Raw genomic sequence first — 25,175 nt, 5'->3', positions numbered from 1 at the left:
GGCCGCAGCGGCCACTGCAGCCTCAACCTGCTGCGCTCCGGTGATCCTTCTGCCTCAGCCTTCCAGGTAGCTGGAACTACAGGCATGTGCTACCACGCCCGACCAATTTTTTTTTATTTATTGTAGAGATGAGTCTCGCCAAGTTGCCCAGGCGAGTCTCAACCCGCAGGCTCAGGCAGTCTGTTCGCCTTGGCCTCCCAAAGTGCTGGGATTACAGGCTGAGCCACCGAGCCCGGCCGGCAAACTTTTTCTTAGCAAGCCAGATAGTAAATATTTTAGGCTTTATACAGCAAAACTACTCAAATAATTTGTTGTATCACGAAAGCAACCATAGACAGTGTATAAAAGAATGGATATGGCTGTGTTCGAATAAAACTACATGCAAAAACAGGGATAATGTACTGATCCTTGGTATAGGAAAATGCTCATGATATATTAACTGGAAAAAACGTCTTACAGAAGTATACATACAGGTATTATTCCAAGTTCCTTAATTTTTCTAGAACATGCCAGGGTCTTTTATCATCTCAGGGTATTGACAGTTGCTGTTTCCTTTCACTCTAGAATGTTCTTCCCCTACATCTCCACATGGCTCATGTGCACTTCAGATCTCTGCTCAGATGTTGTCTCCTTAGAACTTTAATCTAAAGTTGTCTCCTCTCCAGACCTCATCACCTTCTGTCCCTTTTGGCTTTTCAAATAATGTATTACTATCTGAAAGTGTAATCTTTGTTTATTGCTTTATAACTGTCTTACAGATATAAGCTTCATGAGAACAGGAGTAGGGACTTTGTCTTGATTGATGTATTCTTAGTGCTGGAGAAGTATAACAGACACTCAGGGAATATTTTTGTTTGTTTGTTTTGTTTTGTTTTTGAGTTGGAGTCTCACTGTGTCGCCCAGGCTAGGGTGCAATGGCATGCTCATGGCCACCTGCGGGACTCAGGTGATCCTTCTGCTTCAGTCTTCCAAGTAGCTGGACCTACGGTGTGTGCCACCATGCCTGGCCAATTTTTTGATTTATTGTAGAGATGAGGTTGTACCATGTTGCCCAGGCTAGTCTGGAACCCATGAACTTGGGTCATCCTCTCGCCTCTGCCTCCCAAAGTGCTGGGATTACAGGCATGAGCCACTGTGCCCAGCAAATCTTTGGAGAATATTGAATAAAGTAATGAATGCGTGTGTATGTAAAGATGGAAGACAGTCTATACCAAAATTATATCTTTATTAGTAAAGATTACCTGGGCACAATAGGGCTGTGGAGGATTTTTATGTTCTTTTTATTTTTCTAAAATGTTTTTGATGATTACATATATACATATATACATATGTCTATGTATATTATATAATTTCAAATTTTAAATTAAAAATAAGTGGGTTGCTTCTGAGATCCCATCTGGCTATGACAAATGTACGGTCTTCTGACTCATCTTTCCCACATATGTCCTAGGTTTTAATTTCCTGAAGTAATGCATTGATTGTAATATGTTTTGCATCCATGTTTTCTAACAGATAATGATTTAATTTACCCTGTTAACAGTTTATCACCACGCCCTGCCATTTCTACCTCTAAGTATTCCTTGACTCTATCACTCCTCTCTTCCATTTGTACCATCTTAGACCAAGCTACCACCCTCTCTTGCTTAGTCCATGCAGTAGCTTCCAAACAACTTTCCAGACTTTCATCCCTGCCTACCACTCAATCCATTCTCTACACAGCCAGAATAATCCTATAAGGTGAGTAAAATCACATCACTTACTCCTCAAAATCTTTCTGTCGCTGTCAGTATGTGTGGAGTGACCCAAATCCTTAACATGCTCTTGGCTTCCTGCATGATGTGGCCCTTCCTGCCTTTTCCACTGGCCTAATGCCAGTCTTCACTTATTACTCATTGTACTCCAGCAACATAGTCTTTCAGTTTCTTGGAGCCCAGCAAGTGTTCTTCCGTCTTTGGGACTTTAAGTAAACTGTCTTCAAGGAACTCTCCCACACCCACCATCTAGTTTTTACTTAAGCTTCAGCTCAGTTTTCATGATACTTCCTCAAGGAGACCTTTCCTGACCTTCAATCTAAATTAGTTTTTCCTCTTGTACTCTCTCATGACATCTTAGTTATTTTTTATAGTACTTGCTTTTTTTTTCCAACCATTATGTCCCTAATTTCTAGTAAAGTTTCTAGTGCATAGTAAAAAAAATTATCAAATACATTTATCATATTTATTCTTTGTTTATTTATGAATCAGGGACTCACTCTGTCACCCGGACTGGAGTGCAGTGGCACAATCATGACTCACTGCAGCCTTGACCTCTTGGGCTCAAGTGATTCTCCTGCCTCAGCCTGCTAAGTAGCTACAGGCATGTGCTACCATGCCCAGCTAATTTTGTTTTTTTTTTTTTAGAGGTGAGGTCTCACTATATTGCTCAGACTGGCCTCAAACTCCTGAGGTTAAGTGATCCTCTTCCCTCAGCCTCCCAAAGTGCTGGGATTATAGGCGTGAGCCATTGCACCCAGCTATAAATACATTTGTCACCATTTCTTTTCAGAGAGCTTCCATACTTTGAAAGGTTAATACTCTCACAGTTGACCTGAATGTAAAAAATATGAAATCAATCTTTTTTCTTGGTTTAGAGATGGATTTTTATTCTTTGCCTAGCCCAAGTGCTGAACTGGCAGTGAGGGTTGCTACCCACAAGATGGCAGCACCTGCCTGGCTCTTTGGTCTGAATTCCTAGGCTTCAGGGATACATGCCTAGTTAAATAGGATGGTTTTGTGCTGGTAGAAAGATTTGGCAGACTATTGATGCTTAGGTAAGGAAAGAGGAGAACTTGAACATTTTGGAATTATGGAGAGAAGCTTCTGTTTATATTGTTATATACTCCTTATTGCCTCAAGAAATTACAGGGGACATACTGGAGACTGAAAAGGAAAAATTATCAAGATTTGAAGCCAGTAAGATCTGGTTTCGAGTTCCAGATCTACCAACTACAGCTACCAACTCTGTGCCCTTGGGCAAGTTACTTTATTTCTCTGAGCTTTCTTTTTCTTTTCTGTAAAGTAGGGATTGCAATATCTCATAGCAGGTGCTGAATAAATGCTATGGCTCTTCTCGAGTTTTTAGAGACGAGGCTTTCCTCACCAAGGAGCTTCTTTGAAGGGTTTCTACTGGCGAAACTTCAAGATTGAAAATTTAGTGCATGAGCTTAAAGATTGCTCTGTCCTAGCTATATAGGGAGTAGTTGTGCTGGTCTTCTATTTGGCTTCTGAGATTAAAACAAATTAGGAAAGTATCCACTAACCTACCCAAAGAGAACTATGTAGAAGTGTGTATTTCCTCATCTTACCTGCCGCAGTCAGAAACCGTTTGAGTGGATTTTCTGCCCCTTACACTAGTTTAGCTGTATTTTTTCTATGTAGTCCCCTGCAAGTTGGTAGTCAATTACAATAACCTGTGCAACATGTGCTTCCTACTTCCTTCTCCCATGTCCACAAATGGCTTCCCTGGACTGGAGCATTCTTTTCCAAGAAGTCTGGGTGTGATCTGGAATCTTCATCATGGGGCTCTGGAAAGCCACTGCCAGTGAGTTGGCATTGACTGGCTTGTGAAATAAATCCCATTTACTAATCTGTACCTAAAGAATTAGACCAAGTGAAGCAACAAGTCAAGTATCTTCTCTGGTCCTTAAAAAAGGGTAGCCATTTAAAATATTTAAATTCTAGCCGGACTTGGTGGCTCAGCCTGTAATCCCATGCCTTTGGGAGGCTGAGGTGAGTAGATTGCCTGAGCCCACGGGTTTGAGACCTGCCTGGGCAGGTGAGACCTCATCTCTACCATAAATCAAAAAATGAACCGGGCGTGGTAGTGCGCACTTGTAGTTCCAGCTACTCGGAAGGCTGAGGCGGAAGGATCACCGGAGCCCAGCAGGTCGAGGCTGCGGTGGCTGGGAGCGGCCACTGCACTCCAGTCTGGGCGACAGTGAGACTTCAACTCAAAAATAAATAAATAAAATAAAATATTTAAATTCTAATGCATTGGTAGATACCATTGTTAGGAATGGTAGTAATAATATAGAACCTTTAATTAAATCATCTCTCTTTCCAGAGAGTACTATGATACCATACAGTGCTGCACTCGCTAACACTTTCCTCTAGAGAGCTTAGTTCCCTTTAAAGATGATCTATCTTTAAATTCATCTAAGGGTTTTGTAGTACCAAAACACTGAACTTTGCAGGGCCCCCAGAGCATTGCCCCTTAAGACAGGGGTTTTTTATCCCAGGCTCTGATGTACCTTAACTGGTAAAGCATTTCGAAGAGATTACAGGGTTTGAGAAGCCCAAGAACCCCAGATGTGGATGCATATTTATTTATTCAACAAATACATTTTGAGTACCTATTGTGTGTCAGGCACTGAAGTTATATCAGGAGCAGAAACACACAGCCCTCAGGAACTTGTATTCTAGTGAATGAATTTGCAGTGGTAGAGTTTTCCCCAAATACCATACAGAAATATGTGCTTGCATCGATTCCCTGCCCTCCAGTGTGCTTGGTGCTTTAGAATTTGGGTACTGTTTCCTCAGCAGTTTTTTTTGTTTTGTTTTGTTTTTTCATTTTTGGTGTTCTTGTGTTCTCTTTTTATTGACATGAAGAAACTGAGGTTCAGAGAAGTCAATTAACTTTCTCAGGGCTACATGGCAAGTAAGTGACAGAGGTGAGTCTTGAACCTGGATTTTCTGACCTCTGTGGAGGACTCCATTATGCTGCCTGGGTTTATGTTAAGTTCAAAATTTACTTCTTTGACCTTTGAATCATTGGAGCTCCATAGCAGTGGGGTTTTCCAGGAGTTTTATTCACATTCTCTTGTTTGGCATATGTGAACTGATTACCTTATCTGAACTCTGGGCCATGCCATTTTAGAAAAATAAAGGTATCTTTGGTAACACTTTGGTGTCCACAACCGTGTCTCTGCTTTTCCTATTAAATTCATTGACATACACAAACCTGTTGTTTTGTTCCACAAGGGTAACTAAGCTAAGAACAGCCTATATTCCCTTTTTCTCCCTGTCTTGTGTCTCAGGTTCGAATTGCTATGGAAGGAATCAATGGGACAGTTGGTGGAAGCAAATTGGCTACCAGACTTTATGTGGAAGTCATGCTTTCTTGCCCATTTTTTAAGGATTATCTGTTTAAGGATGATTTTAAGGTAAGAGAAAATGAAAATAAAATGGTTCTAGAGCCATCTGCTTCTGCTTCAATGCAGGTTATTGAAGAGGAGGTCAGTGTAGAGAAATAAACAGTGCCATATAAATCACCTTTCCATTTAAATACCCTTCTCCCTTTAGGTTTCAAAGCAGGGCAATAGTAGCATTCTTGTCCTCATGGAATTCTATGTGCTCTTGGACAAGGTGGTGCCCTCTAGACCTCATTCTTCCTTCTTATAAAATAAGGATGTTATAGCTCACACGGTCTAGGACTCTAAAACTTGGACGCATTTGCTCACTTGAGAAACTACCTGGCTGTGGGGAATAAAGCTGTTGCTCTCACAGCTGAGCTGTTTGTTTGAGTGACTTTATGCTTTATCATAATAAGTTATAAGTTGATGCGGAATCCTTGTTGGTTTCATGTTGGCAATGATAAAAAAAAAAAAAAAAAAGAAAGGCCATTGCTCCAGAACAAAATCTAGATGTAACCACATGTTGGAATTGCTCAGTGGTGCTTCGTTTTATATAAATGGTTATAGCCAAAGAAACACCTTTTCAACTTAACATTCCTGCACATGATAGGTACACAATACATACTAATGTTGAATTATCTAGAATATTCTGGACTCTCTTTTTCCATTGAGATTTCCAATTTTTTCCCCCTAATTTGAGGTTTCTTTTTTAGAGTTGTGGGGTACATGTGAGGATTTGCTACATAAGTAAATTGTGAGATTTGGGTTTCTAGTGAGTCCTCCTCCCTAGTAGTAAATGTGGTACCCTAATTTGAGGTATCTTAAGACTTCCATTATCATTATTACAAAAGACCATAGTTCTTGTATTTGGCACTTGTTTTATACCTGGAGATGGGACAGGAAGACTGTATTCTGTTTTGTTTCTCATTGGCTAGACCAGCAAAGGAGGATCTCACTGTTTTCCAGAATTGCGTGTTGGTGTATTTGAAGAAATCGTGCCCATGGGGATCAGCCCCAATAAGATCTCCTACAAGAAGCCAGGTATGCTTGCTTTTAGAAGAAGAATTATGTTTTTCTTCATAGGGATAAAACTTAATATAAGAGAAACAAATAAGAAAGCTAGGCACTGTGATGCGCAGGAGTTCTGATGAATCCTCCTTCCAAAATAGCTGTGGGGTGACTGACATGGATCCATCTAGTGCTTAAACTGGTTCTCTGTGGTCCTATCAATTGAAGACTCTAGGTGACCTTAGTAATGGTGTGGCAAGGAGCTGTATTCTCTTTCCAAAGGTAGCAATCTGGGAAGAGTATAATTATTACTTGTAAATAGTTCATCAGCAGAATAGATCACACAGCCCTTTTGCTACAGGAGTCAAGCTGCTTTCAACACCAAAGCAGTTTTCAGTGTGCTGTAGAATGTTCTCTCTCCTTTTTCCCTATGGTAAATGATTGAAAGACATTTGTTTAGTAGAGTTTTTTGTTTTACTTTTACTGTGAAAATTAACAAAAATAGAGAAAATAGTGCAGTGAATGTCCATGTAGTTATCATGCAGCTTTAGCAGTTAACTAGTTTTTTTGTTGTTGTTGTTGGAGTCTCACTCAGTCGCCCAGACTGGAGTGCAGTGGCCGCTCCTGGCCACCACAGCCTCGCCTGCTGGGCTCCAACGATCCTTCCGCCTCAGGCTTCTGAGTAGCCAGAATTACAGGCATGCGCTACCACGCCCGGCTGATTTTTTTTTTTTTGATTTATTGTAGAGATGAGGTCTCGCTACCCAGGCGGGTCTCGAACCCGCGGGCTCAGGCAATCCACTCACCTCAGCCTCCCAAAGGCGTGGGATTACAGGCTGAGCCACCGAGCCCAGCAGCAGTTAACTAATTTTATGGCCAGCTCTCACCTATACCTTGTCCTCTTCTCCTATCTTGTATTATTTTGAAGGGAATCCCAATGTCAGGTCATTTCATTCACAAATAGTTGAGCAGATATCTCTAAAAGATCATTTGTTTAGAAAACGTAAAGCTATTATCACACCTAAAACATTTTAACAGTAATTTCTTAATATATTATCAAATATCTAGGCAGTTTAGTCAGTCAATTCCCAGTTTTCTCATAATTTTTAAATTTTGTTTCCATTAGGATTCAAATAAGGCCCATTTATTGTGATTTAGCAATATGTCTCTTTAATTGTCTTAATCTATAGATTTGCCTTCATCTTTTTTTCTCCCCCTTGTACTTTTTTTTAAAGGAACTGGGTCATTTAGCCTGTAGCGTTTTTCATAATCTGGATAATACTAATTGTATCTGCATGATATATTTCTCCATCTTCTTTATTTTCTACAAATTGAATTTAGAGTAGTGCTAATAAAATGTGAGCAACATAATGTAGTTTCACATTTTCTAGTGGCTGTGTTTTTAAAAACAGATGAGATTAAATAATATTCTTTACTTAATACAGCGTTACCAAAATATTATCATTTCAACATGTAATTGTTATAACAAATTATTAGTAAGATAGTTTACTTTTTTTTCCTACTAAGACCTTGAAATCAATATGTGTCTTCCAAACCACATGTCAAATGCTTTTAAGCCACATGTGGCTAGTGGCTACTATATTAGGCAGCTGAGGACTAGAGTCTTTATCAGATTCCAATTTTATTCCTTTTTTCTTCTCTTTTCCTCCCAAACTACTTCATGGGTAGTGTAAACTTTCATCAGAAAGCACAAAGGTCTAGTTGATTCCATGGTATTCATTTTTGAATATGTAAGTATTTAAAAGAAGGCTAAGAGCTAAGCCAGAGAGAAATGGGAGCATACAAGCATCTGGGAAAAGAGACTCGTGGGAAGATGGGGGCCAAAAGGGGCTGTCTGCTTTGTGTCCCCATTTTAGCAGGGGCAGTATGACCTCAAGCAGTTCTTCCTGGGCATTATAGGACATTGCGGGGGAGAGTGGACTGCAGGCAGTGTTGTTCTGCTTTCATTTGAACTAAGTTATTTAAAGGGACCTCTTTCAAACACGTCTTTGCGGGTCACTATCCAAACAGGCCTTCCCAGGGCCAGTAGTACAACAGCAGTGATACCTGTAGCAGGGAACAGGTTTGGTTCCCTGTGACTCCCTGTAAGTAGATGTTTTAGCAGAGTTCCTCACATAGAGTCTGGCCTTGTTGTATTCTCCTTATAATCCTAGATTAGGCAGGTAAAAATCAGGTTCCTTGGCCAGGCTCTGGGGCCTAGTCTCTCCTTGGTGTGGAGCAGTTTCAGGTGGTTGTTGAGGTTCCTTCCTAATGGAATTAGGCTCCTTTGGTGTTGTAAAGTTCTGTCATGAGTGGTGGGAAATTGAGTCATCAGAGCCCATGAGGCATGGCTAGCCCACAGTGCAAACTCACTGAAAATTCCTCACAATCTACTGAGATGTCTGGACCCCCCAGAGATACAGGAATGTTTCTGTCCTGAAAATTCACAAGACTTAGGGTCCCTACCAGAATAATGTTCTCTTTTTAGTTCAGTTCCCTTGTATTTTCTCTCCTCCATCTTCTAGTTTCTCTGTCCTTTTCTTTTACTCATGCTCACACACTTAGACACATTCTCTTTGCCCTTTTGCATTAAATATATATATATTCCATTTTTTCCACAAGTTTATGCTCATACTTGCCTATGCCAGGGTTATTAGCCTTGAACATGGACTTGACCCTTGGTATAGGACAGTTTACAAAGTTAAGCACATACATGCCCAGCTTCTCTGAGATACTGGCTCTTTTCTATCCAAGTATGAGAATGCAAAATTCTTGGGCTGATTATTTCTCCATAGTCCTCATCTTAGGAGGAAGAAGATTGAGGATACCTGTAATTACTAAATTATTTCATCGTCATCATCAAATAGTGTTATTTTCAGACAATTGTAATTATGAGGGGAAGAGATTTGGGTGGAAAGAAACAAAGTAACATGTAAGTCAAGCTAGACCAATTGTGATTACGTTTTGAATTTTTTTTGTTCTTGTTTTAACCCAATTTTTTTGGTTTGGCTTTAGGAATCCATTTATCACCAGGTGAATTTCATAAAGAAGTAGAAAAGTTTTTATCTCAGGCAAATCGACAACAAAGTGATACTATCCTTCTGGATTGCAGAAACTTCTATGAAAGCAAAATAGTAAGTAAGCTAGAATTGAGCTCTGAATAGGTAGAACCCCCCTTTTCCGTAGCATGGCATGTTTCCCAAGGGCATACTGTGCGTGCCTACCTGTGGCCATATAGATCTCCTTTCAGTACTAGCAGCTTCAAGAAAACCCAAGCCCTTGAACTCAGGATTAAGTACATCACAATATAGTTTTTGACTCCTGTGTGCCTATTCTTGACATGTGTCAAGGATCTTGTAAATCTACCTGTGTACAACCTCTCTGGTTCCCCTGAAGACTCTGTGGGAAGGTGATGCATAGCCTACCAGCCTGTTTTAAATTCTAGATCTTAAAGTTGAAAGGTCAGAGTGTGGGATGAGCACAACAACTGGCAAGTGCATCTTTGCCAAGGTGGGGGTTGTTTGACACAGAACTTTGTTCCTACCAGCTGTATTTTTCTGATAATTTTTCTTCTGCTCCTCCTATATCATAGGGACGATTCCAGGGCTGCTTAGCCCCAGACATCAGGAAATTCAGTTACTTCCCCGGCTACGTTGACAAAAATCTAGAACTTTTCAGAGAGAAGAGGGTGCTGATGTACTGCACCGGGGGCATCCGTTGTGAGCGGGGTTCAGCCTACCTCAAAGCCAAGGTGAGCCACCACCCTTGGTGCGCTGTTGGCCTGGCGGTAAAGAAGGCTCCACCAACAGCCTGTTTGGACCCTTGTGCTCTTCCCCCCTGACTTCCCCCACCCACAGCCAGCCAAAGGATTTATCTTCCCCTTGTATGGCATAGAGTCTGTAAGCATAAAATTTGAGGTTATTTAAAAACTGCTGTACATGTTATGTACAAAACTGGTTTATGCCACATGAACAGAGAATCACAAGTTTAGTTTTGGTACTTTTTTTCCTCTTTGTATTCAGTTGTATAGAACTTCCAAATTCAGAATGAAAAGAAAGCTGTTCTGTATCAAACCATCTAAGCAATAAACATTATATTTTAAAAGTGGCAGATTGCCAGTAAATTAATAAATAAAATCTGAGGCTCTTTAATCTCAAGATGTGAAAACACTTAATGGTCTTAGAGACTCATTAACTATAAAAGGGAAAGATTAGTTAGCATCTCCCTTTTCCAATCCTTTTGCTTGATCCTGAGCAGAGCAAATTCAGTAATGTTACATGTCCCAACAGGTGTCTTCCTATATTTAGGGGCGGCAAAAATAGTTGGGCTTCCCAGGATCTAGAGGGTGAAGGCCCTGCCTGCTGTCATCGCCCTTCCCCCTAGGAGGTGAGGTCTGGCCTGTTGGTACCTTGACCCCTTGGTCAGCAGTTCCTCAGTGCCCCACAGGGGGAGCCAGAAGCCCCTGGCTGAGAGCAGAGGCCACAAGTCCTCCACTTGGGCACTTCGCGCCACACACTGCTCCACGGAGCTTCATGACAGGTTTCTGCTTTACTCTTCAGATTTCCTGTTGTTTTTCCACACCTAGGGAGTATGCCAGGAAGTGTTCCAGCTCAAGGGTGGCATCCACAAGTACCTGGAAGAGTTTCCTGATGGTTTTTACAAAGGGAAGTTGTTTGTTTTTGATGAGCGTTATGCCCTGAGCTACAACAGTGATGTGGTGTCAGGTAGGTCCACAGGTCCAGAGCCCAGACTGAACCGGGCTGTCATCAGTTCACCATTTGAGAGAAACTGCACAGGGAAGGCAGGCCAGTGTGAATTACTGGAGAAGAAACAGGGAGAAGAATGGGAGGTGCAGCAACGCAGCAGACCTACAGCCTTGGACCTGGCTTCACCATTTGCCAGCTGGACATGGGGATAATTTCACCTGACCTCCTGCCTGTCAAAAGCTGGACCAACAGGCTAAATCAGGGGTCTTAATCTGGAATTGGTATAAATTCAGGGGTTCTGAGAATTTGGATGGGGAAATAATTACGTCTTTGTTTTCAATAATTCTCCACTAAAATGAAGCATTTTCTTCCATGAATTTAGGCAATAAACTAGTTGTATTAAGGTACCTGTGACTCTTCAGTAGAATTCACGGTACTTTCAGATCATGTTGCCTGAGATATCTCAAAATAGCATTTATACTCATCACTGCTTCAAAATGGAAACAATTAGGCCCACCACTAAGAGTTGTTATTTAATGTGTTAGTAAATAGCGCCTATCTTATATATTATAGATTTTGAAAAATACTTTGATATTTTGTATTTCTACATCATTAGTTTCCTTTGTAATCCTATGTATTTTATTTTATGCTTTTAGAGATATTTTTCTAAGGCAGGGTCTGTAGTCTCCGGACTGCCAAGTTAAATCCATGGCACAAAATAAGAGTAAGAACCCCTAGTTTAGCTTTTCTGGGTGGACACATTAGCATGCACATTTTGAGTGGCGGGTGGGCATTCCAAGATGAGAACTGAACCTAGGGCCAAGGCCAGAGGCAGAGTGGCCACAGAAAGCCTGTGGTTTGACAGCAGTGTTGAACCCATACTGAAGTGTGATACCAGATGAGAGCAGTTAGTAAAAGAGGGCTGGATATAATCCTCCAAAAAGATAGCCCTTGTCACTGTTTGGAATGGGTTAGGTCATAGATAACATTAGTGGCTGCTGCAATTTTCTGTAACTCCTGTGATCAGGGACTGAGGTTGAATTACTTCTCAGTTAATTAGTAAGATTTGAGTTTGATTATTCTCTCTCCTTAGTCTTTTTATTCCTTTTAGTTTATTTATTGAAATGTATTTAGTCTCTTACTGACAATGACTTAGGGTCTGTCTTGGAGCTAGATGGAGTGAATTTGATTTTACCAAGGAAATAGTGGCTGGACTTGATGGGTACTTGTATGTGAATGTGAAGGAGTGAGAAGGCACAAAGGTAGCCTAGATAAGCAAGATAAGGAGAAGTGAAGAATGATGTTATCAGTGGTAACAGAAAGTCAGCAGGGGAAAACAGAAAGAAGATAGTGTGAGTTTTAGGAATCAGGTAGCCAAGTATCCTAGCAACAGCAGGAGGGACTCTGGCTTTGAGGAGAGGGATGCAGCCTGCAGGAAGTTCAACATGGGTGTGTTATCTTCTGTATGCAGGTGTGTTGTCCTCACTGGGAAGGGGAATGATCTGAGGGGAAAAGACCATTTAAAAAGGAGGGAAGGTTGACCAGCTTCAGAATAGCTGATGAAGAGAAAAACATTACCACCTGTTTCCTATATGGGCAAAAGAAAAATGGATCAGTGAATACCGGAATCAGAAAGACATTTTCAGAAGCAGCCTCCCCAAAATAAGGCTGATTTGGGGGAGTGGTTGTTGTAGAAGACAGCGGACTTGGTATTTAGAAACCCTCCCAGGCTCAACAGGATATATTAGATTCTGGTCAGGTTTATATTTAAGAACTGGAGAAATACCTGCTTCTGTATGTGTGTTTATAACAAAGGCTTTCTTCCCCAGAATGTTCATACTGTGGAGTCCAGTGGGACCAGTATAGACTCTGCTCGACTCCCCAATGCCGTCAGCTTGTTTTGACCTGCCCTGCCTGTCAAGGACAGGGATTCACAGCCTGTTGTGTCACATGTCAAGACAAAGGGAGCAGGAAGGCTTCAGAACCTACTCAGGACAGCTTTAAAGAGGAATGTGAGTGTACAGCCCGACGGCCACGCATACCTAGGGAACTCTCGCAACATGTGGGACTCCCTGAGAGTCCAGAGCTGGAGCCTGATGTTGGTGAGGATGGGCCATTGCACCTTCGGCATTTCTCCAAGCCATCAGTAAAAGGTAGTTTAGAGTGACAGTCCAGAATAACATCATGGCTGCAGAAACAGAGAAATCGGGAACTTCAGTGCTGACCAGTACTTCCATGGCAATCTGGTCACCATATTGGCCACCTACACTTCATGGTGGAGGGGAAAGGGAGTCAGGTGTTAACCACTTACCTGACGTATTCTGATCAGAAGATGCTAGAACACAGATAAATGGTAAGCAATATGGGATCCTACAGCTGGTGAGGAAGAGAGCCTTGAGCTCGGTGACTGCATTATGCCCGTTCTCTGCTATGCAGCAGGACTGTTGATAGTCATTGCACTTGTCAGCAAACCCATCTGTCCTGGGGGCAAATGTGAAAGCTGTGACCCTGGGAGAAGACTCCTAAACTGAGCCACTCAGGTCAGCTGGCATCCAGCCCATGTTCTGTCTCTTTGCTGACAGCCTGAGGGGCCTGCAAGTTGTAGCATTTGGCCTATGTCCTGCTTTTGTAGATACAGTCACCCCTTGGTGTACCCACGGGATAGTTTCTGAGTGCCTGAGTATACCAAAACTCTCTGTGTACTCAAGTCCCACGGTGGGCCCTGCAGAACCTGTATGTAAGATAAATCAGCCCTTCATATGTGTGGGTTTCACATCCTCTGATTTCTGTATTTTCAATCTGCATTTGGTTGAAAAATCCACATATAAGTAGACCCATGCAGTTCAACCCCTTGTTGTTCAAGGGTCAACCGTACAGTTTATTGGAACAGCCACACCCATTCCTTTGTATATAATCTATGGCAGAATTGAGTGGTTGCGACAGACCATGTGACCTGCAAAATCTGAAATATTTACTGTCTGGCCTTTTATAGAAAAGTTTGCCAACCCCTGATCTCGGGGGGAGATGACCTTAAAGATGTGACCTTCATTTTTTACTGATTTAGTTTGTGTGAGAGAATTTGTCTAATATTCCTGCTTCCCCCAATAGTCACTCTCCAAACTTTAAATTGTTCTCTTTGAGAGATTCAAATAAACTAGATGACAGACAATGAGCCGAGGTTTTTAGATGAGCACCCGGGATACATGACATTCTTACTGAGGTTATCCAGCATTGTCATTGTGGCTGCCTGACCTTCTGGCCAGGCACATGTTCCTGTCACCCAGGTCCCAAGAAACACATACACAACCATACATAGACCAACAGATTTAATATTACGTTGCAGTTTCCAGTGATGCAGAATGCAGCTGCAGTTGTGTATCAAGGAGAAGCCGAGTGGGATGGTTATCCCTGCAGCATGGTGCCACTCCTGGACCATTTTCAGCCTCAGTGGACACTCCCATAGTGCTGAGGCCTTGGCTCTGCCTCCAGTTACCCTGTACTGCCCACATCCTTAGAGCTCACTGTGAAGGCCTTTGCCTTTTTCATCAACAGCCTCTCTGCTCAGTGCTCTGCAGCTCTTTGGCCTTGTCCTTTATGTATCATGAGATTTGCTGAATCACTAATGAAATTACTCCCCAAAGCAACAAACAAATACTAATTTAACTGGCACTGTGGTATTTTAAAAGGCACAAGGGCATTATGGCTTAACACTTTTGCTAGATCCCAAGAGATGCACATGATGTTAAAAAGGGATGTGGCAGAAATACCAAAATTACATTTTCAGAGTAATCATCTTGGGGTGGTTTGGACAAGATTTCCTAATTCTTTAATATCTGGATTTTCTTCACCTGTTGTCTTAATTTATAGGAATGAGATCGCAGTGATTTGTCTAATAAGTGACTAGATAGATAGCTGAAGTCTGTAAGCTTGGCCATACTAAATACCATAGCCATGATGAACTGGAAACGGATCCCTCTCGCAGTGGCCTCATGTAAGTTGTTTGCCCACTGTGTAGTACACAAAGGTGTTTTCAAGTATTTGGCCACATCTGTCATAAGCTTGGCATTCACTAGGGAAAAATTATTTGACTCTAGTATTAGATTGTAAATAAGTCCCAAATGTTCTTAAAGAACACTCAGGGATATGTTTGTTGCCTGGGATTGGTAAGGAAACGATGGTTTTTGAAACCTGAAGTTTCACCATTGGTTTTTTCCTATCATTTTCTCATGTCCAGCAAAAGGAATCTTGTGTCCTTTATTCCTGTCAGAGCTCTGTGGCTTTAGTGTATCTTTCTTGAGGGGAAAATTGTGTTCTTGATCCAGTAATTAATTTGTTAACTTTAGTCTTGAGGGTTTTAAAATTTAAAGAAGGGTTAATAAAGAATGATAATCTGTTTTATTTGCTGAATAAGATCAACTTTGTAATAAAGTATTTTCTAATTTCTAAACCATGTGAAAGAGTGTACGGTTTGCTTTTGTGTTACACACTTTTAATACATCACACAGCAAGGCCACTGAGACTGGGCTCCTGGGACTAAGTCACTGCCACTATAGATAGCATCATCTTCAGTAAGATCTGCTGGTTTGAGGGCTTCTAAGTTTTCAAATAATAATCAGACTGAACTTCTGTGACTAAAGAAAAACTTCACATTAACCATATCTTATAAAATTTTTAACTACAACCACTAGTTAATCTAAAACCTTAGTGCATAAAGAACTGAACCACAAAAGGGTTTTGTGCCGGCATTTTGCCTTCTGGTTTCTACTGCAGAGCATAGGTAGTCAGTAAAGCACGTCCAGTTCAAAGGCATGGTCTTCACCTCCACATGCTAGACGCCACTCCGGCACTTGGGAATGATGGGCCCGGTTAGGTCTGCCAGCCTCCTCTTCCTCACTGGAAAGAAATGAGAAAAGATAAAAACCAGTTGTCCTTGTAGACCAGGAACCACCACTGTCATTCTGAGAAAGCACTGTGACACCTCCCGCTAATTTTTTAGCAGAGTCTGAAGTCTGTGTTGTATGACAGCCCTCCAGTTTGTCAGTGTTCACTGATGAGAGTCTGTGGTAGTGTAGATTCACCCAGAAATTTCTAAATGGTTGACCATAGTGTCCCACTCTCCCAACTTGACTTTTTCTTTTGCCTGCAGAAGCTCCATGCATGAAGATCTTTACTCTGATTCAGCTACAAGTTAAAAGTTCAGTGGATCTTAATGAGATAAGAGTCTTAACCTGGTGGAAACATTTCTCCCAACTCTGCCTGGGAGCTCCTGGCCTGCCTCCTGCCTGTATAAACAAGTTTCCACCCTGAAGATTACCCTGCACTATCCCCTTTTAATCTTGCCTTTTCGGAAACCAGGGGCACGACAATTTATGTTCAAACATTGTTCACATACAAGGTAGTTAAATGCCATCATGAGGAAAGCACTAGCCAGAAGTTTGCAAGCTGGAGATGTTAGCTTAGAGGATGACTGAGGGTGGGGGAAGGACCAGAAGATGGTCCCTGTGTTGTAACAAGGGAGAGTGTTTTGGAATGAATTACAGTGTCCATGGATGAAGATCAAGCAGCAAGCTGGATCAGCCACAAGAGAAAGAAAGGCCAAAGAAGTCTGCAGAGCCGGTAGGTGGCAGTCAAGGGGCCTGCTGGTGTGGCAGAGAGGAAGCCATTGCTGAGGGGGGAAAAAAAAGTCTGTCTATACTTAGATGTCTTCAGGTTCCCGAGCTGAGGCAGTAGACCTGCGGCCACCAGATCGACGCCTACGAGCTGCAACAAGAACCGAATCAGCTTGTGCATGACACCGAGCAGACCCACGAGGGAGGTGTGTACTCAAGTTGTGGCTGGGAACTGTGGGGGACGTGGTTGGGGGCACACAGGTCTGGGGCCTGCAGTTCAACCTGTGCCTGAGTCTCTGCCCATCCCCCCACCACAGGTCCAAAGAATAGCCAATGTAAGTCCCAGTGGGCAATCTGGGGAGAAGCCACAGTCCATCCCAACTCCTGGAGGCGATCAGAATGTCCAACAACTTGAGAATAGAAGTGGGGAAGCAAAAACCAAAACCCAAAGAGTAGAAGAGGTTTGTCCAAGTGACCAGAGGGTTTACATAAACCAGACTTGTAAGGATCTCCCTGTTAGCTGTGCAAATATGCCCAGCTGGGCAGTCCTCAGTACCTCATTGGAGCCCCTCGGAGGCTTCTGGAATGTTCATGTTACCATTCCCATTTTAGGAATAAGGAAAGTGTGGCAGGGGTATGCTTCTTGCTTAGAGCATCAAAGCTAGTAGCAGACAGAACCAAGGCATGTGACTCATCTTGAGCCTCAGTCCAGTGCCTTCCTCGGTACAATGCGGCCTTGTCTGTGCAGGGTCTACAAATCCATATCTCATCTGATTCTCACAGGAGGGATTAGCTCCTTTTTCCCTAGAGAAGAAGAGGCATGGTCCCTGAGAGCTAGCGGCAGGGCTAGGACTGAAACTCAAGTCTCTGGGCCAAGGCTGAGGGAACAGAAAGGGGCCCCATGGTTTTCGTGTGTGTTTTTTTCCATTACTTGCCCACCCTGTACATGGGGCTGGATCTGTGTACCCAGTTCCCCTAGTACTGGCTTTTACATGGACTGGATGAGAAGAAGGAAAAGGCATCTATTTACTCAGGTGTTGTTTTCTCCCATTTAAGATGAAAGAAGTTGAGGCTGAGAGAGGGAAGAAGCTCGCCCCAAGTTATGATGAATAGATAACAGAACTGGGAGACGAAGCCAGGTCTCCCCAAATCCTCCTTCAACTCTGTTTTTTTTTTACTTTGTTTAAATTCGTTTCTCATCATCGCAACAGCCATAGACTTGTCTATTGTTAGAGCCGGAAGGACTCTTCATGCCTCTGGATCACCCACCTCTGCTTCCTCTGCTCCGTCTGCCACTTCTTGCCAAGAGTGAGCCCTTCTCTCATGTCTTTAGGAAGCACTGACTATTCGTTTATATATTCAGCAGCATTTACTGACTGCTATTATGTGCTTGGCACAAGAATCAGAGATACAACATAATGGGACCAAAATACACAAACAATGTTTGATAAAATATTACAGGTATCCTGGCAAGTATCTGTGAGGTATGAGAGGAATAAGGAATGAAGTGGTCAGGTCTTCCCAGGATGGACAGAGAACAGGTCAGCTGAATCTTAAACAATGAAGAAGTAGAGGATGAGAAGGTTGGGAGGAGGCATTAGGAGTAAGGGACCTCTAAAGGTAAGCTGGGTCACTTGAGGGCACTCGAGCTACCTGAAATGGTACTAATATGGCAAGAGGATGGCTGGTCAGGGGTGTCAAGAGCTGAGTCTCATCACCCCATCAAGAGATGACCCCTGACAGGACCGTCTTTTGATGAGGTGGAGAGCAGGGGCTCTGGAGCCAGACTGCCAGTTCAAATCCCAGTCCTGCCCACCGATTAGGGGTAACTTTACCTACTCCTCCACACCTCTGGCTCCTTACTACAAAATGAAGGTAATAATAGCGCCTCAATAATAACCAGTTGTGGGGAGCATTGCATGAGTTAGTAAGATGGGAAGTGTCCAGAACTGTCCCTGACACATGTAAGAATCAGCTACAATTTAAGGAACTTGGGAGCCACGCTGAGTCTAGCCCGATGTAATGGGAGCCCACTCAGGGTTCTAAGCAGAGGAGTGGTAAGGTCAGTTTCAGGAGGGACTTGGGCTGAGTGCCAGAGGTGCCTGCCCTGGAAGAGCAGGAGGACTGAGGAAGGTGTAGGAGGCCAGGTGAATGGGATGAGGGCTCAACATGAGGCAGGGCACTGGGATTGGTGAGGAGGTGACTGGCCGACTGGGGTTTGAGTGGCTGTGAGGAAAGGAATACCCTTTCCTGAGACAGTTTTGGGGGGAATATAATGAAATTAATTATGCAGTTCCAACAATTCCAATTCTAAATATTTACCCAAAATATTTAAAATCAGTTCATCCCCACGTTCACTGCAGCACTATTCACAATAGTCAAGATATGGAATCAACCTAAGAGTGTCCACCAACAGATGAATAGACACAATGGAATACTAGTCAGTCTTTTAAAAAGAAGGAAATTAGGTTATTTGTGATAACATAGATGGAAATGAATATTATGCTAAGTGAAATAAGTCAGGCACAGAAAGACAAATTACATGTGAAATCTAAAACAATCGAACTCGTAGCAGCAGAAAGTAAAATGGTCGTTACAGAGACTGGGGTGGTGGGGAAACGGGGAGATGTTGGCCAAAGGACACACAATCTCAGCTGGACGGGAGGAACAAGGGTTGTTTTTCAGACCTAGTATACAGCGTGGCGAATATAGTTAATGACAGCATACTGTACATTTCCATGCTAAGTGTAAATTTCAAATGTTCTCATCACAAAAAAACACACACAATGAAGTATATGTTCATTAGTTTGATTTAATTATTCCACTTTTTTTTAAGTTGAGAAAGCAAGATTTATTGAGAGGATAGAAAAGCTATCTGAGGGTGTTGCCGTGTATTCTTAATTATAACATCTTTGTATTCCATAAGTACTTTACAATTTTCAATTTACAATAAAGACGTTTAAAGAATTGCTTTGAGGTGTGCTGCTTTTAAGCACATTGCTTCCCCTCCACACTTCACCAAACCCCACTCCATACAACTGTCTTAACTTGGAGGCTGTGATTCAGATTTTGTGGATAGAGTAGCAGCGGCAGATAAGAAGACCGGGGAGCCATGCTTAGCCTAGCTCTTAGCTATAAATAGTGTGGAGATGGGAGTCATCTGAGGTATTGCTGGAAAAGTGCAATGGGGATCCACAGCTCAGCTCCTCCTTGACCACCCCCCCCACCCACACACCCTGGCGCCCCGCACTTAAACACAGAACACTCTACTGAGAGATCGTGCACAGGGTGGGGAGGACAAAAACATGCACCGGTCGGGATGGGTCCCGGGCAGGCTGCCTCTGTGTAGAGGCAATGGCTGACCCAAGGGACTTGGGGACTGAACTCTTCCCAAGAGGGAGCACACCCGTCAGCCTCGCAGGCAGGCAAGGACCTTCCTAATCTGCGCCCCCTGCTGCCCGGCCTGCAGCAGTACAGCTACTGCTAACCTCGTGGGAAGGAGCTGGCAGGAAGCTTTTAAGATACAGATATTCATCTGGGAAATATGGAAGCCTGTCTGCCTCACTGTAGCATTGAAAGCAAGATAAAAATACCATGCTGCAAAGAGAGTCAGGAGGAAGCTGACACACCCTCATAAACAGAAGCATTGCTCTTAGGAAAATCAGCGAATGGGCACAAAAGAGGATTTGAAAGCTAGAAATCCTGCATCACCAGCTAGCACTCTGAGTGTTGCCTGTAAAAACTGAGATGATTTTTATCTAATTCCTTCTGTGGGAAACCCCAAGGGAGCAGCTGCACTCAGTTCCCAGGGGAAAGCCTGAGGCCCATTTTTATCACCTGGCATCGCTGTCCGGGAAACTGCCAAAGTTCCCACTTCCCACCTGCTTCCCCTGCCAGACTCCTGAGCGTGGCACTGAAGGCCTTGGGACACAGGCTCTCCAACACCTACCCAGCCCCGTTCCTTGTGAACACCCCACACACTGTCTACTGTCCTGTCTTTGTTCATACGGTTCCCTCTGTTTGGAATGCCGTTCCCTCCTTTCTTTGCGGACTATTTTTACTTCTAGGCCTAACTCCCTACTACAGTTTCTCCAATCCTTTTAAATCTGTCTCTCCTATCCTGTATACTGGGCCCTGCCACCTTGCCTTTGTACACCTCAGTACCTCTTTCCCAATACTTCCTAGAATCCTTGCAGGAATGCTTCCCGACCTACTCCATCAACTCATCTCTTTTCTTCAAAGCTGGCCAAAGTCCCATTCCCAACCAGGATGCTTTGTCTAACTAGCTTCTGTCCTTGTAAATCATTTCCTCACTTTGTTTGGATAGAACTTCTAGGCATTCTTGAATTTAAAACCCTTCAGGCTTTTATTCCCCTAAAAGGTTGAAAGCTTCTTGAGTCAGATAGCACAACTTCTGCTATCTTTTATATCTCTTAGCATAGTCCTGGACACACAAAAGTCGCTCAGCAAATGCTTGCTATAATCAACAACTGGTGTTACCTGACTTCACCACTGTCTAGACCCGTACCCCACCCCAGGCTCCGCTGTCTCTCTAAGGGATTTGGGGAGATGAGCTCTAAGTCCCTTCTAGCTCTAGACTCCTACAGTGGCTTCTGAGAGTCCTTGGTGTTGGGAGTCAGGCCTGAATTTTGGAATCTCAAAATCTCAGGATTGCAAGAGTTCTCAAAGGTTATTTTGTCCAACTCCTAGATAATTCTGGTATCCCCTGCAGCATCCCTGACCTCTAGTCAGCTAGAACCTCTGTTTCCAGAAGGAAAAAAAAAAAAAAAAAGACCTCCAGACTATTATACCATTAAAAGATAAAAGCGGGGTTAGCCCAGAGATAGTCACCGATGGCACATAAGAAGCTTAATCTGGTCAGGTGCAGTGACTTATGCCTGTAATCCCAGCACTTTGGGAGGCCGAGGACAGAGAACCCTTGAGCCCAGGAGTTCAAGACTAGCCTAGGCCACATAGCAAGACCTCATCTCTACAAAAAAAAAATAAAAAATTAGCTGGGCATGTGGCATGTGCCTGTAGTCCCAGCTACTCAGGAGGCTGAGGAGGGTGGATCACTGGAGCCCAGGAGGTCAGGGCTGCAGTGAGCTGTGATTGTGCCACTGTACTCCAGCCTGGGTGACAGAGTGAGACCCCAACTCAAAAAATAAAACAAAAAATAAATAAGTAGAAGCTTAATCTAAACTGGGAGGGGAAAAATGTGAGGTTGAAGTGTTGGTTCTGCTGCTAGATCACAGCTGGCCTTCTCCAACAATTCAGTTTTGCTATCACTCGTGATATGATTGTCATAATTATGATTCTTAGTTATTTGTGTCTGCTCTTATTTTATGTCAAATAAGGGCACTTCCTATTCATCAAGACACTGGGCATGTTTTTTTAAATGGACTTTTTAACACCTAAGGATCTAGAAAAAGAGGGATACCTGGAGCGAGCAATGAAGGGATAGTCCCTGGGCTGTGATATCCTTAAGAGCAGGGACTTACATCACTAGCATTTATAGTGCCTTATAGGACTTTGACAAATGTTTGTGGAACTGAGTACTACTCAGTCTAAAGTGGGTTAAGTGTCTGGAGCTCTGTGGCTATTCACGCATGTAGGGTCTGTGTGCATTTGCCTTGAATACCTCTACCCACACTCTCCATTCTTTGAGGCCTTCCATATCTTAGCTCAGGTAAATCACCAGGAAGTAGAAGTGGCATACTCTGAATGGAGCATAAGCATTAGACTCTTTGCATTGTATTGAGGGTTGAAAACCAGAAGGAGCCATTGTGTAGAGCAGGTTTGGATTTGATGAAAAACTCACTGAAGACACTGTCCTTTAAAGCAGCAGTTGCTAACCTTTTTGGCATCAGGGACCAGTTTCATGGAAGACGATTTTTCCAGACTGGGGGGCAGGGGAGGATGCTTTTGGGGTGATTCGAGAACATGACATTTATTGTGCACTTTATTTCTATTATTACTACATTGTAATATACTATGAAATGATCATACACCACAAAAAAAGAGGCATGGATAGAAGTGGTAAATAAAATAATGGGTGGGTCACACACAGACTAAAATAAGTTTTGGATTCTGACTTAAAGCCTTCCACAAGATGCAGCTGTACAATTGAAGTTCATCAACTCAATTGCCACTTACTGATAGGGTTTTTATATGTCTTCAGGCAATTGACTTATTATGTTCTCTGTGCAGTCAGATCTTAATGCTACTGTTAATCTGTATGTGCAGCTGCTCCCCAGTGCTAGCGTCACTGCCTCAGCTCCACCTTAGATCATTAGGCATTAGATTCTCATGAGGAGCACAAAACCTAGATCCCTCACATGTAAAGTTCACAAGAGGGTTTGAACTCCTATGAGACTCTAATACTGCTACTGATCTGACAGAAGATGGACCTCAAGTGGTAATGTGAGCAATGGGAGTGGAGGTAAATACAGATGAAGCTTTGCTCACCTGCTGCTCACCTCATGCTCTACGGCCTGGTTCCTAACAGGCCACAGGCCATACTGGTTTGTGGCCTGGGGGGCTGGGGATGCCTGCTTTAAAGCATATATTTATTTCATTATTTAATCCCAGAAGGAAGCATTTTCTCTTTTCAAACTCATTATGCTTCCTTCTCTTCTGTGATAAGAATAACATCACTTGGCTTGTCTTCCTCTTGCCTTGGTTCTAGAAAACTCAGGGCTAAATATAATCATCCATCATAACTCTGCTTTTCTTGTTTTTTCCCCCCCTTTGTTTTTCTACAGACTTGTCAATCATACACCCTTTATTATATGCTACATCAAATTCTTTTTAGCAGCCAGCAGGGATATATAGAGTCAACAACCACACAGAGCTTGTGAGCAATTGGCATCTGCAAGGAAGCTAATGATTGATCTCACTTTTCATTCAATTGACTTGTATGCTTATTTGATGTATGTTCATCATCAAAGAAAACCTGTGACATTTTATTTATTTTTATCTTTAAAAAAAAAATCAAACTATGCCTTTAACTGAGATTAATGTAACCGGCTTTTACTTTACTATGAAGTTGACATTTTCAACTTTAAAAATCAACATGAAGGCTCCTAGGCTCTGGCTTTTGGTTGTAGTGTTGGTAGGTGGCTTTGGGATTTGGGCCTAAAACCAGACTGTATGACCTGGAGATGACTCCATGAGTCTAGGAAAAGGCATTCAGAAGAGGGAGAGACTCATGGGGAGCCTTATGCAGCCCCCCACCGCCAGTTCCATTTCTTTCTGTTAACCTGCAGAGTATGTTCTGGGCCCAGCCTTTGCTGAGCTGTGCAGTGGCAGGAGAGAACTTAGCCTTAGCTCCTGATGTAGGGGAGCTCACAGTCCAGGAAGGAGACAAGGCACAATCTCAGAAAACAAGGAAGATGCGATCGATGTGAAAATCAGGAGTTAGGCTCAAGAAGACTTGGAGAGGTGCCAGTGGGATTTTTCCCTGACATCCTCAGCACAGGTAAGGGGGAATGACAGGCAGGTGGGCAGGGCAGGAAGCACATTTTCACTCACCAAGGTCATTGTTGTTCATCATTGCGTTGGATGCCCGAAGCCGGGGGCCCTGCTGGGTAAAGTGGTAGCCGAATTTGAGAAGCGTTGTGTTTTTTTCCAGCATGCTCACGATCTCCATTTCCACTTTGTTGCCCAGGGGCTGGCTCTTTGGTAAAGGAAAAAAAAAAAAATCCTCACCACTCAGTCCATGTGTGCAGTTGCTAAACCACCTCTACATGCAGAAACTCTGAGTAGTGGGGAAGGATTTTAGCCTCCCTCCCAAGAAGAGGGTAGAAATGAAAGGTTAGAGAAGATGAAGGGTCACACAGCCAGGAGCAAATAAGCTGGGATTCAAACTCAGGTCTGCTGGTCACCAAGAACAGATCTTTTCACTGCTCCACAGCAGTCTCTCTCAGAGCAGGTGTATGGGTAAGAGCTCCACTACAGAAGAGCATAGGAAGGAGAACTTCAAGTCATGTAATCCCAAGGACATTTAAAAAATCCTGCTGCCTGGGCTATACCCCACATTAATTAAGTCAGAATCTCTGGGGATGAATTCTGCTGGCTGTGTTTTTTTAAAACTCCCCAGGTGATTCCTAATGCAGCCAAGTTTGATAACCAGTAATTTAGACTAAGGTCTTCAATTTATGAATGAAGAAATGGAGGCCCAGAGAAGGAATAGGATTTGTCCAAGATCACACAGTAAGTTGGGAATGCCAGAGTTAGCTTTCTAAAGCCCCATTCTGATTGCATTAGTTCCCTGCCCCAAATCTGTAGTCATCAGCTGACAAAGATGAAACAAACAGACCAAAACATAGAAAGGTCTGAAAATACACAGTGTTGGGAAGAATAGAATGAGACTGTTCATCACAGTCTTGTTTATAACAGTGGAGGGAAAGGGAAACATACATTCATCAAGAGGAAGGTGACCAAATAAATGATAGTTCAATCTTAAAACAGAAAGTGGAAAGCTGTAAAATGATAGAATTTTTGGTCACAGGCATGGGAAGAGGGCCATGAAACAATATTGAATGGAGAAAAAAAAACTCTGGTCACAGAGTAGGTCATTTTTACATAAGGTTATCTATATTTTCCATATACATATATAAGGCATAGGAAAAACTTTGGAGTATATTGAAGGTAGTGGAATTTGGGTGAGTTTTTAAAAAA

At 42.8% G+C, this 25,175-nt stretch overlaps 1 protein-coding gene and 1 long non-coding RNA gene across 2 annotated transcripts in view; one reads left to right on the top strand and one right to left on the bottom strand.

The window, feature by feature from the left end:
• The window catches only part of TSTD2 (thiosulfate sulfurtransferase like domain containing 2), a 31,255-nt gene extending 16,294 nt beyond the window's left edge, over positions 1-14,961 (top strand). Inside the window, exons 5-10 of the mRNA XM_008054053.2 lie at positions 5,075-5,200; positions 6,106-6,211; positions 9,194-9,312; positions 9,771-9,929; positions 10,764-10,902; positions 12,714-14,961. Coding sequence (XP_008052244.1) covers positions 5,075-5,200; positions 6,106-6,211; positions 9,194-9,312; positions 9,771-9,929; positions 10,764-10,902; positions 12,714-13,051 — 987 coding nt within the window. The 3' untranslated portion in view covers positions 13,052-14,961. The remainder of the gene's footprint in view (positions 1-5,074; positions 5,201-6,105; positions 6,212-9,193; positions 9,313-9,770; positions 9,930-10,763; positions 10,903-12,713) is intronic.
• A 216-nt stretch (positions 14,962-15,177) lies between these two features.
• On the bottom strand, positions 15,178-24,185 carry LOC103256163. The gene is made up of 2 exons (XR_504061.1): positions 24,027-24,185; positions 15,178-15,777 (listed from the first exon to the last, which is right to left on the bottom strand). It is a non-coding gene; the product is annotated as an uncharacterized LOC103256163 (long non-coding RNA).
• Positions 24,186-25,175: the final 990 nt, after the last annotated feature.

The sequence above is a fragment of the Carlito syrichta genome, unplaced genomic scaffold (genome assembly GCF_000164805.1).
Source record: "Carlito syrichta isolate Samal-C Ts95f unplaced genomic scaffold, Tarsius_syrichta-2.0.1 Scaffold288982, whole genome shotgun sequence".
Lineage (NCBI taxonomy): Eukaryota > Metazoa > Chordata > Mammalia > Primates > Tarsiidae > Carlito > Carlito syrichta.
The sequence above is the reverse complement of the archived record's forward strand: the minus strand, read 5'-3'. Positions and strand labels throughout refer to the sequence as shown.